Below are 12,893 nucleotides of genomic sequence, written 5' to 3'. Positions count from 1 at the left end.
ATGTGTCAATTTTTGTGCTAGCACTATGCTGTTTTTATTACTATAGCTTTGTTGTATATCTTGAAATCTGGGATTGTGGTACCTCCAACTTTGTTCTGATTTCTCAAGTTGGCTATGGCTACTTGGGGTCTTATGGGTTCTATACAAATTTTAGTATTATTTCTGCTAGTTCTAGGTGAAATGCTCTTAGTATTCTCAGAGTAGTTGCATTGAATCTGTAGATTGCTTTGGATAATATGGACATTTTAACAATATTAATTCTTCCCATTCATGAGTATGGAATATCTTTCCATTTGTTTGTGTCATCTTCAATTCTTTCATCAATGTTTTCCAGTTTTCAGAGTAAAGATCTTCCACTGCCTTGGTTAAGTTTATTCCTAGGTATTTTATTCTTTTCGGTGCAATTCTAAATGGATTGTTTTGTTAATTTCTCCTATTGATGCTACTTCATTAGTGTATAGAAATACTATTGATTTCTGGGGGTTAATTTTGTATCCTGCAGATTTACCAGTTATTTATTTCCTCTAATAGCTTTCTGGTGGAGGATTTAAGATTTTCTATGTATAGTATCATGCCATCAGCAAATAGTGACAGCTTAACTTCTTTCCTTACCAATATGGGTTCCTTTTATTTCTTTTCTTTTCTGATTACCATGAATAGGACTTCCAGTACAATGCTGAATAAAGGTAGTGAGAGTTCCTAATCTTATAGGAAAGGCTCTCAGTTTTTCACCATTGAGTATGATGTTAGTGGTGACTTTTTTTACATGTGGCATTTATTATGCCGAGGTATGTTCCCTCTAAACCCACTTTGTTGAGAGTGTTTATCATAAACAGATGTTGAATTTTGTCAAATGGTTTTTTGCATCTATTAAGATGATCACATGATTTTTATTCTTCATTTTGTTGATGTGGTTGATCATATTGATTGATTTGCAAATATTGAACCATCCTTGCAACCTCAGAATAAATTCCACTTGATTCTGGTGAATGATCCTTTTAACGTATTATTGAATAGTTTGCTATTCTGTTAAGAGTTTTTGCATCTGTGTTCATCAGGGATACTGGCTTATCATTTTCTTTTTTTGTGTGGTGTCTTTGTCTGGTTTTGGCATCAGAGTAATGCTGGCCTCAAAGAATGTCTTTGTAAGCTCTTCTTCCTCTTCTGTTGTTTGGAATAGTTTGAAGAGAATACATATTAACTCTTCTTTATTTTTTTATTATTATTTTTTAATGTTTATTTATTATTAGAGAGAGAGAGAGAGAGAGAGAGAGAGAGAGAGCAGGGAAGGGGCAGAGAGAGAGGGAGACACAGAATCTGAAACAGGCTCCAGGCTCTGAGCTGTCAGCACAGAGGCCAACGCGGGGCTCAAACTCACGGACAGTGAGATCATGACCTGAGCCAAAGTCGGAAGCTTAACTGACTGAGCCACCCAGGTGCCCCAGTTCTTCTTTAAATGTTTGGTAAAATCCACCTTGAAATCCATCTGATCCTGGACTTTCACTTTTTAAAAACCTAAATCTTTATTTTAGAGTCCAAATTTTTGGAACCATATGGACAGCTCAGACTATCCAATAATTTTAGAAATACTAAACTGGGGCACCTGGGTGGCTTAGTCAGTTAAGAATCCGACTCTTGATTTCAGCTCATGATCTCACAGTTTCATGAGTTCAAGCCCTGCTTTAGGCTCTGTGTACTGATCACACACAGCCCAAATGGGATTCTCCCTCTCTCCATCTTTCTTCCCCTTCTCAACTCATACTCTCTCTCTTGTCTCTCTCAAAATAAACAAACTTTCAAAAAAAAAAAAGAAGAAGAAGAAAGAAAGAAAAAAAGAAATACTAAACTAAACCTTTGTAGCTCCAGCTTCAGGTTTATGGGTTGAGGAGAGAAATAATTTGCTACTGCTCTCCTGTATATCCTGCTCCTGAAATAATTATTTAGAAAGTCCAACTCCCTTATCTTCCAGAATCTCTTTACTAACTTGACTTTTTGCATGAGAGAAGCCCAAAGGGACAAAACACTACTACACAGAGTGCATCTGTATTAGCATAAGGCTTTTATTATCTTTTCCTAATTCATAATCCTCTCGCTATTATTGTTGTCTTTTGAAGCTACAGCTCCTGTTATTTATACAAAATTGGCATCCCAGCATCCCACAGCAACACTTATGGACCCATAAATAAATAAATAACTTTGAAAGAGCATGCAGTTAAAAACTCAAACCAAACAGAACATTTTTTAAAGTAAGCAGAATAATTTAATGAGGTTATTTTTAAAAACAAAAATATAAAACTGTTTTATTGCTTATCACAAAAACAAACATGTCAGTTATAAAATAGAAAATATTTATTTGAGCAGATACTACTTAACATATCCATATCAAATCATCTGGGGCAGAATCTATGAAAAGAATGTTTTTGAAGAAACTGTCCAGGAAACTCTCACTTTCTAAAGGTTACTTAAATATAAGCCAAAATCGTACTCAAAAGTGGTTATAAATGGTACATTTCCTAATCCCATATATAGTGATAAAAAAAATTGTACTCGTAGGTATAACCCAAGAGTAATGGAAACAGGTTCACACAAAAACTTGTACATGAATATTCAGAGAAACATTATTCATAATAACCAAAAGATGGAAACAACTAAAATGTCCATCAACTGGCAAATGGATTTTAAAAATGTGGTAAATCAATACAATAGAACATTATTTGGCCATAAGAAAGAGTGGGGTACTGATACATAATACAACATGGATGAATCTTGAAAATATTATCCCAAGTAAAAAATTCCAGTTACAAAAACCACATATGCTCATATGAAATATCCAGACTAGGGACATCTATAGAGATAGAACATAGATTAGTGGCTGCAAGAGGAGGATGGAAATATAGAGGACTAACAGTAAAAAGTATAGAGTGTCTTCTTAAAGTGATAAAAATGTTCCACAATTGATTGTAGGGATGGTGACACTTATCTGTGAATATACTAAAAATTGTTCAATATCCACTTTAAATAGGTATGTGAATTATATTTCAATAAAGCTGTACAAAAATTAGAATCTAATAAATAAAGAAGCAAACAAACAAATTTAACCCGATTAAAGCACTGCTTTAATAGCATCTCACCTCCGTGCAGAGGCCTCTAAGCCCTGAGGTACTTTTTTTTTTTTTTCAATATATGAAGTTTATTGTCAAATTGGTTTCCATACAACACCCAGTGCTCATCCCAAAAGGTGCCCTCCTCAATACCCATCACCCACCCTCCCCCCCCTCCCACCCCCCATCAACCCCTGAGGTACTTAAAAATGTGTTTAAAACTTACATTTAGCATTCTACCCTGAGAATGAAAGGAAATAGTCTTCAGTGTGTGTGAGCCTCTGAACCTCTTAGAAGAATTAGACCTTTAAAAATGACAGTGGTCTGACTGAGGAAGCTCCTATCAGACAGACCCTCGGAAAGATAACAACTATAAATCTGGACAAAACACACCAAAAAAGTACCCGAAGGCCCAGGAAAGGAAACAGAAGCTGGCCAATTCTGGAGGAGAGTTGAGTCTTGGAAGAAAAGAGTGGCAGAGAAGAGTTTCAGAGTTTTGTCCTGTCTCTGGCCTGAGAGCAGACCACAGTTGGTACCATGTGGGGGCAGGGCGACTAAACCTCCAGTAGATAACCTAAAGTCTTCCTGGGCTGAGCCACTTCCCGTTTCCTCTTCTAACTTGTCACTTTGTAACCTCTGCAGTGTCTCTCCTCTCTTGGGTATGAAGCCCAGCACTTCGGGTTCTTTTCCTTCTTCTCTGACCATTCTTCCTGTATCTCTTGATTCCTTCTTTTTCTTTATCTTCCCCTTAAATACTCCAGGGCTTTTGCCCTCAGCTTTTGATCAGTACACTTTCTGTTTATGGTTCATCTATTTCTATTGCTTCAACTGCCAGTGACACTCACACCTTCATAACTGGTCAGACTCGGCTTCCCTTCTGGATACTTCTAGCTTCAAACCAGTAACAGTGGGGTGAGAGTTAAGTTCTTTTTTTTTTTAATGTTTATTTATTTATTGGGGGGGGGGGGAGCACGGTGCTGAGAGGGAGGGAGAGAGAGAATCCCAAGCAGCCTCCAAGCCTAGCACAGAGCCCAACTTGGGGCTTGATCTCATGACCATGGGATCAGGAGTTGAACTGAAATTAAGAGTCAGCACTCAACCAAGACACTCAGGCACCCTAAGTTCTAAAGTGAACACGAAAGCCAAAAATCATGTGTAGTCACAATTTCCCTTGAAATTTCCTTAGGAAAGCAACATGTTCTTCTATACCTACATTCATTTCTTTTTTTTTTTTTAATTTTTTTTTAATATTTATTTATTTTTGAGAGAGACAGAAACAGAGAGAGAGAGAGAGACAGCATGAGCAGGGGAGGGGTTAGAGAGAGAGGGAGGCACAGAATCTGAAGCAGGCTCCAGACTCTGAGCTGTCAGCACAGAGCCCGACGCGGGGCTTGAACTCACAAACTGTGAGATCATGACCTGAGCAGAAGTCAGTCGCCTAGCCGACTGAGCCACCCAGGTGCCCCTATACCTACATTCATTTCTTAGTCTTGTCTACACTGTTGAATTTGATCAAGATAAATGCACTTAAACTATGATGCCAATATATTTTGTTTTCCCACAAGTATCTCTAAGTTAACATGTCCAAACTAAACTTCCAACCTGCCTTCCATCTACCTACATCACACTCTTCCACTTTTATTTCCTCCTTGAACAAATGGTACCAAAATCACCCTGGTTGCCTAAGCCAAAAATTCAGAGGTCAACATTGATACCTCTTTTCCTTCACAGCAAAATCCAATCAGTCCTGGGGCGCCTGGGTGGCGCAGTCGGTTAAGCGTCCGACTTCAGCCAGGTCACGATCTCGCGGTCCAGGAGTTCGAGCCCCGCATCGGGCTCTGGGCTGATGGCTCGGAGCCTGGAGCCTGTTTCCGATTCTGTGTCTCCCTCTGTCTCTGCCCCTCCCCCATTCATGCTCTGTCTCTCTCTGTCCCAAAAATAAATAAATGTTGAAAAAAAAAAATTAAAAAAAAAAATCCAATCAGTCCTGATTTCTGATTTTAATGCACCAAATGCCTTAATTCAAGCCCTTATCATTTTTTTACTTAGACCATAGCCAGAGCCTCAAAAAGGCCTCCTGACTTTCTGCCTCCAATCCTCTGTGGTTTATCTAGACCTACTGTCTTTTGCAGATGCAAATATGATCAGATTTATCCCTGTTTGGAAAGATCCTCTAATGGTAAACTCATAGCAGCGGTTCCCAAGCATTTTTCTAGAAAATAAATACTATTTTCAAATTAATACTATATAAGTTCCTAATATCTACAAATAGAAGCTGTATTTTATTAGGATTAATTTACTGTATAAGTTATAAGTGTATAACTTATTAAAAAACAATTAGAAAATAATAGGTAGTTTTGATGAAATATAAAAATTCAAAATTGTTGGTAAGCAATTTGATCAAAATCATCTTGCTATTTACTTCTCTATTTCATTTGAATGCACATGATCAAAAAAATCCTGATTCATAGCAATAGGTAACTACCAAAAGTAGTATTTTGGGGTTTCTCCCCACTAACAGTTCACCTTTTAAGTTTAGCATTTGATTCATTTACAGAGATAGCAAGATCCAAATACAAATGAATTAATCTGTCAGCACAAATTACTTGGTTGTTGGTCTCCACTCGGTTAAAAATTGGTGTGTAATATTTAGTTTGAGTATGTGTTTAAGATTTCTTTTATAAATTGAAAGCCAAAACAAACATTTGCAGGGAGGCTGGGTGGCTCAGTTGGTTGAGGCTCTGACTCTTGATTTCAGCTCAGGGCATGATCCCAGGCTAGTGGGATTGAGCCCCATGTCAAGCTCCACACTCAGTGTGGAGCCAACTTAAGATTCTCTTTCTCTCTCTCTCTCTCTCTCTCTCCTGGGGCATCTGGGTGGCTCATGGGTTAAGCATCCGACTTCATCTCAGGTCATGATCTCGTGGTTCATGAGTTCGAGCCCCAAATTGGGCTTTGAGCCTGCTTCAGATCCTCTGTCCCCTTCTCTCTGCCTCTCTCCCTCTCTCTGGCCCTTCCCCCCGCCTCAAAAATAAATAAACATTTTTTAAAAATTCTCTCTTTCTCCCTTTGCCCCTCTTTCCAGCTCTCCCCCCTCTCTCTCTCAAATTAAAAAAAAGGGGGGCACCTGGGTGACATAGTTGGTTAAGCATATTCCTCTTGAGCTTGGCTCAGGTTATGATCTCAAGGTTTGTGAGTCTGGGCCCACACTGGGTTCTGCGCTAACCGCATGGAGCCTGCATGGGATTCTGTCTCTCCTCTCTGCCCCTCCCCTGCTTGTGTGTGCTCTCTCTCTCTCACACACAAAAATAAATAATAAACTTAAAACAATTTTTTTTAAAAAGAAAGAAAAAAGAAAACATTTGTGTAATCCTTGGAATTCTTCCTCAGAACCTTGGTTTCATGGAATAGAGTTTGAAAACCAATTACCTAGGAGCTTAAGCCCAATTCCCTTAGGGCGACATGCAAGGGCCTGTGTCATTTGGACTTTTATCTATCAATCTAACTGCATTTACTCCCACTGCCAAAATTCTACCCAATCTCCTAAGTCTACCTCCATCTAGCACAAGGTTATACTTTTGCACTTGCTATTTTCTCGGCCAAACCCTGTACTTGTACTATGGCCTTCTTACCTAAATTGCTATGAACTCTCCAAAAGTTAAAATGTTAATGCCTCATGAACCCTTCTTCGATTTCCCCCAAAGTACCTAGGGTAAACCTCCATCATCAACTTGTGTTGCCTTGTGTAGTAATCATCTCTTCCTCTCCCCCATGAGTTCCTAAGAAAGAAGGACTTAAAGTTAACCATCCCTAAGTTCTCAGGAACTTTCAAAGTGCCTGGTACCTGGTAATCACACCTTAAGTGCTTTTAATTAATTACTTCATTAATTTATATTGATAATAATCACTAGCAGAGTCATTACACTGGCAGAAACTTCAGATTTGCATTAGATAGTCAACAGGTAACCTTTTCACCAAGTTGACACTTCAGGTTAAATAAGTACTAAGTAGAAATGACGGTTATGCTCATTTTCATTTTGACTTCATTTTTCTTTAATAGTGGCATCACTCACCAACAAAGGAGAGCAGGATCACGAGCAGGACAATGAGGGCACAGATACACGGAATCAAGACCAGCAACAGGAAGCGGAGAATATTCGCAGTTGCCAGCTTCTGAGAGCAGCCATCACCCATGTTATTGTCAACAGCTCCCAAGACCTAACGTAAAAGAGGAATATGAAACATGGTTTTAATATTACAAGGCAACGCAATACACGGTATGAAATTATAGAGTACAGCTGTCCATTCAGAGAAGCAGCATACCTGAGAGATTCTAGTGCGTGTGCTTTAGGGCATGAAAATGAACTTAGGCATTAAATCACACTATTAAGTGAACAAATAACTATACAACCACATTCAAGGCAGATAAAATCATCTGTTTCTGAAGTGTTTTTCAGGAGTACATGAACTTTTAACGATATCCCATCTTGAATTTTTTAACATATTTGCCAATTTGGTATTATTTCAAAGGCCTCTGAGTTTCCATGGCAAGGACTTATCTTGGCCCAGAGCTACAAGCAAAGACTACCTAGTACAGTGATAAAATATTGGTGAGTAGGTGTAGACAGGACATTATCCAGATTTCATTGTTGTTTGTCCCCTCAGTCCTAAGCCCAATCTGCATGAATCTGGATAAAATTAATTTTCAGCCATTTATAAGTCAGCAAGATTAAATATTACTGACCATGTATTTAGTGACAAGCTGAACAATGAAAAAGAGAGCCTGTCCTGTTGACCAGTTAAACACTGACAACCCCTGAGGATACCTTCCACTGTCCAGGCTGCCCCTGCAGTCTATTTGTGAAAGCATTATGAGATGGTTCTGACAACATTCTTATCTTAAAGTACTTTAAATTTTGCTAATTTAAATTAAAATTAAATACCCTAATTTTTAGTTCAGTCTCTTGCCAGAAATGATGTCTGGAAGTTCATTTCTTGCAAATGGCTAGTTTAGGGCACTGAAATTTTCAACAGGAGTCTGAGATGAAATTAAAAGTTATTTGAGTCCCTCACTATGAGCAATTCTTCCAATCCCATGTGAAGGTGTTTCTCACGGCTTCCTCTTAGACTTTTGACTCTCCTAGCATTTTCTTCTGTGACAGTTTCAGAGCTTGAACGATAACCTCTGCATGAGTGACTCCTGAACCTTTCTCGAGTCTCCAACTTCCTTCCAAGTTGTATCATATATTTCCAATGCCTGGTGCTCAGCAGCATCTCTTCTCAACAAGTCCAAAACCAAATTAATCTCTTTCTCTGTCTCTACCTTCAAACTAGTTCTTCTCTTGACTTCCATATTTTTGCTAATAGACATTCCACTACTCCAGTACCCCAAGACTCCTCACTTCTCCATCATCCCCCCATGCCACGCATTATCAGGTTTTGTTGGTTCTTCCCTTATAACGAATGTCTAATTTTGAAAAATGAATGGCCTTTGAGATAGACCTTTATCCTAATCAAGAAGTTCCTAATAGAATGGTCCTGTACTTGATCGTTTACAGCATATAACAAGTACTTGAAAATTTCTCATGGATAAAAAGGCAACTTGGATACACTCTTCTGGATTGCAAGGCATATGTGATATTCCATTTCTGCTTTATTCCCCCTAAATCAGAATCAATTCTTATTCGCTAACATATATTGCAGGCAGTGTTCACTACATGTACTGTGATGTAATGACACCCTCTGTAATTTTAAGCATACCCCATGAGACATATTATTTGAAAGAACCTATGATGTTAGCTTGAGAATGGCTTGATCTGCTAGGTTAATGTCTTTACTGACCCATTCCCTCTGCACCTGGCTTAATCCACCAGCCAAAGTGAGATCAGAGTGAATTTACAATTTGATCTGCACGAAGACATGGCATTGTGTTAGAGGAGACCATAAAAAGAATGTGACCACCCATCGACCTGTGAGCGGGACCCAGGCAATCAGAGGCTCCTCACCCCCTCCCCCGTCCTTGAAATGTACCACTGTTCCCACAGCCAGAGCCATTTTCAAGAATGCAGCCTTGAGAGAGCAATGTGTTGTTGAGACCATCTGGACAATACACATGACTAAACCTAGTTAAGGCCTCTATATAAACTTTTATGATTCAGGCAGGCAGGTGTGGAAATTCACTCATCTTGTCTGCCTAAGACAAGCCTCATAGTAAGTTACCTTGCTTCTTAAACCTACATCTACCAATCTGAAGTGGTCTGTCTTTTTCTTCAGTATCTCCTTGCACTCTGTGTGTAAAAGCCAGTTTCGAATTTTACCCAGGAAGCTCCTAAGTTTGCAAACCAACACACTGACACAATTTAATATAAGATCTGCAATAGCACAATAATTACAACACCAGCATTGGACGGGTGGTGTCCTTTCAGGCATGGAAATAAGCAAGTGTGGGACTACAGCCCAACAGAGACAGTAGGAGAATCTATTGACTTACTTCATTTACTCAGCAATTAGTTATTGAAAACCTAAGATTGGGGTGCCTGGGTGGCGCAGTCAGTTGAGCGTCCGACTTCAGCCAGGTCACGATCTTGCGGCCCGTGAGTTCGAGCCCCGCGTCGGGCTCTGGGCTGATGGCTCAGAGCCTGGAGCCTGTTTCTGATTCTGTGTCTCCCTCTCTCTCTGCCCCTCCCCCGTTCATGCTCTGTCTCTCTCTCTGTCCCAAAAATAAATAAACGTTGGAAAAAAAAATTAAAAAAAAAAAAAAAAAGAAAACCTAAGATTATCATCAGCATGGTGATGGATGTAACTATGATTTCAGACTAACTGTCCCTCAAAAGCTCACAGTCTTATAGGAGAGATAAGTCCATAAACGATATATCTACATGTCAAGGTAGCAAATGTTAAGCACCATGACACTTACAGCTAAAGTGCCGTAAGAATTCAAAAGATAGGAATACAGTTTCTTGCTGCAGGATCAGGTAAAGCATTACAGAGAACCAGCACTTGAGGCAAACATAATTCCGAGAAAAGTACCCCTGAAAAGTCCTACTATAGTTTTAAAGAGTGGTAAGATACAATCAGAGAGGTAAGGAAGTTATGAACTTTCTTTGGCTTCTATAACAGTAGAAAAGGTTTCTTTGTTAAGATGGTCACGGGAGGTTACAGAGATCATCTTCTTAGGTAGCAAATTCACAATGGCCTCAGCACTGCCTGGAATCTTGTAGCCAAGCACATCCTATTTAGTATTGATCCATGAAGAGTCAGCGGAGAAAGTGCTAGAAGCTCATTCTGATATCTCCTATGGATATAGGAGTCAAGTCAACAAGTCAACAAGTACTTGACCTCCAGAAACCATATTCAGGATTTGTGCAAATATGTTCTCCAGTGTCTAGGAAATTGTTTGCTCTTATCAAGGGGAGAAGAGAAAGAAATACTTAGAAGAAAGCCAGCACTATTGTCAATTTCATAACTGTCCTCCTGTACTCATGACCACTTAGGACTATAGCTATAAGTGCTGCATTACTCAGAGGCCAGAGGAGTTTCCCCTGGGCATAACATAACTCTTAGACTCTCTTGTTGAGTTAATAACACCAGATGAGATAACCTGCTGGGGAAATTCCTAAGCTTTGTTTCAGTGGACTACAACCCTCTCTCCAGAGGGCACCCTCTTCCAGAAACTACCTCCATGGGCTTGAAACTGTAAGACAAGCACAAGCACAGCATTCCATGGCACAGGCGGGCAAGACTGCATCTGATTGACCTGCACATACTTCAAATATGTCCTTCTTGTGTTTTGTTAATCCTGCTAGTAAAAACTCATTTCTTATATCTTAAGAGCTACATTTCTTTTAAAAGCTGCCATGTTGGTTTATACCACATGTACGGATACAATCTGTCTAACTAGGATATTTTCTTGAGTCAACTTGATTCCGTGTGGGAGACCTTCTCATCCCTCTCCTTTCATATTTTTAACTCTCTCATGCTCACCCCTGAACTTGCTGACTCAACCATTTTCATGACAGCCATCCTCTGACTCTTTGGAGACCGGCTGTCCATGGATGCCTCTATCTTGTTCCAGTCTATCAGCTCTCTCTTTTTTTCATTTCCCTACATATCTTCTTTAAAATCTTTGTGCCATTAATGCAACAATACTCTTGCTAATGACCTCAGCCCACAGTTTGGAAATCATGGTTCCACACTATTTCTCCAACATCTACCTGCCTAAGTCCGAATCCTCGGAGAAGTAATTCATATTTAACCTCATTCAGAAAGTTTCCCTTGATACCCTAGCTATAAATAATCTCCCTCTGCCTTATTTGAATTTTTTGGTAGGTGGCAGAGACTAATTGACTGCTAGCATCTATTCTTTCCTTTAATCTTAGAAACAGAATCCTAAATTTTGTTTGGGTCAATATTTAATGGCCACTAAGAATAGAGACAACATTTCCCAGCCTCGCTTGCAGCTATGTAAGGCCATGTGGCTGAGTTCTTGCTCATGAAATGAAACTAGAAGTAGTAAATGTGACTTACAGGAACGGTCTTCAAAGAGAGGGGTATTGTCTTTCCTCTTTCCTGCTGGTGGGAATATGAATGTAATAGCTGGAGCTCAAGCAACCATTTTAGACTCTGAAGTAAAAACTATATGCAGAAGGCAGCCGAGTAGCAAGAAAGAAGGAAATTGAATCCCTGATAGATTTGTGAAGCTAATCTATCAGTCCTGAACTGCTTATTTTCCAGACTACATTCACATGAGAAAAGAATAAATTCTTGATAAATCACTGTCAGTCTGAATATTCCATCACTTGCAGTTGAAGCAATTTTAACTGACCTATGCACTTATCACTTTCTACTTTGGATCATGGTCATGTATGTACAAACTAAAATTATCAATCTACAATCTCAGTACTAGGTAGGAGTACTAGTACATAGTACATAGTGCATAGTAGGATCAATTAAATATACGTTTTCTCAGTTGAATAAATGACTCACAATTAAAACTCAAAACATGTCCCAAGAAATATTTGGGGTTTTTAATTTACTTACTGTGTATGGGATGGAGATAAAAATCATAAGAGACTTTTTGATAAATAATAGAAATGTCAAGTGTGTTTGCCTTTGACCAGAATAACAGAAACTCGGTGTGGCCACAGTAGATTATCTCCTGCTACTCAGGAGCTAGGTGCCTTTTATGTCTTCAACAAGGATAAATTCAGAAGAAAAAATTTACAACATAGTAAAATATAGCTTATCAATTTTCAATTAAAAATTTCTGGGGCACCTGGGTAGTTCAGTCAGTTACGCATCCAACTCTTGATTTGGGCTCAGGTCATGATCTCATAATTCCTGAGATCAAGCCCCAAGTAGGGCTTTGTGCTGACGGTGCGAAGCCTGCTTAGGATTCCCTCTTCCTCTCTCTCTGCACTCCCCTGTTTGCACTCTCTCTCTCTCTCTCTCAAAATAAATAAATAAACTTCTAAAAAATTTCTAAAGGGGCACCTGGGTGGCTCAGACAGTTGAGCGTCCAACTTCAGCTCGGGTCATGATCTCAAGGTCCATGAGTTTGAGCCCCACATCAGGCTCGCTGCTGTCATCCTATCAGTACAGAGCCCACTTCAGATCCCCTGTCCCCCTCTCTCCACCTCTCCCCCACTTACACTCTCCCAAAAATAAATATACATATTTTTTTAATTTCTAAATACAGTGTAGTAGCCAAAATGTTTCATCAGGAGTAAATAGGGAGCAAGCAATAAAACGTGAGGTTGGTTAAAATGCAGGCAATTAGTGGACTAGGTCATC

At 39.3% G+C, this 12,893-nt stretch overlaps 1 protein-coding gene across 11 annotated transcripts in view; it reads right to left on the bottom strand.

Moving 5' to 3' along the window:
• Positions 1–12,893, bottom strand: part of CORIN (corin, serine peptidase) — a 259,284-nt gene that overhangs the window by 220,156 nt on the left and 26,235 nt on the right. For all 11 annotated transcript variants that reach the window (XM_047857503.1, XM_047857505.1, XM_047857506.1 and 8 more), the window contains exon 2: positions 7,175–7,319. In XM_047857503.1, the coding sequence (XP_047713459.1) occupies positions 7,175–7,319 (145 nt within the window). The remainder of the gene's footprint in view (positions 1–7,174; positions 7,320–12,893) is intronic.

Source organism: Prionailurus viverrinus, chromosome B1 (genome assembly GCF_022837055.1).
Source record: "Prionailurus viverrinus isolate Anna chromosome B1, UM_Priviv_1.0, whole genome shotgun sequence".
Lineage (NCBI taxonomy): Eukaryota > Metazoa > Chordata > Mammalia > Carnivora > Felidae > Prionailurus > Prionailurus viverrinus.
This window is presented reverse-complemented; position numbering and strand designations above follow the sequence as displayed.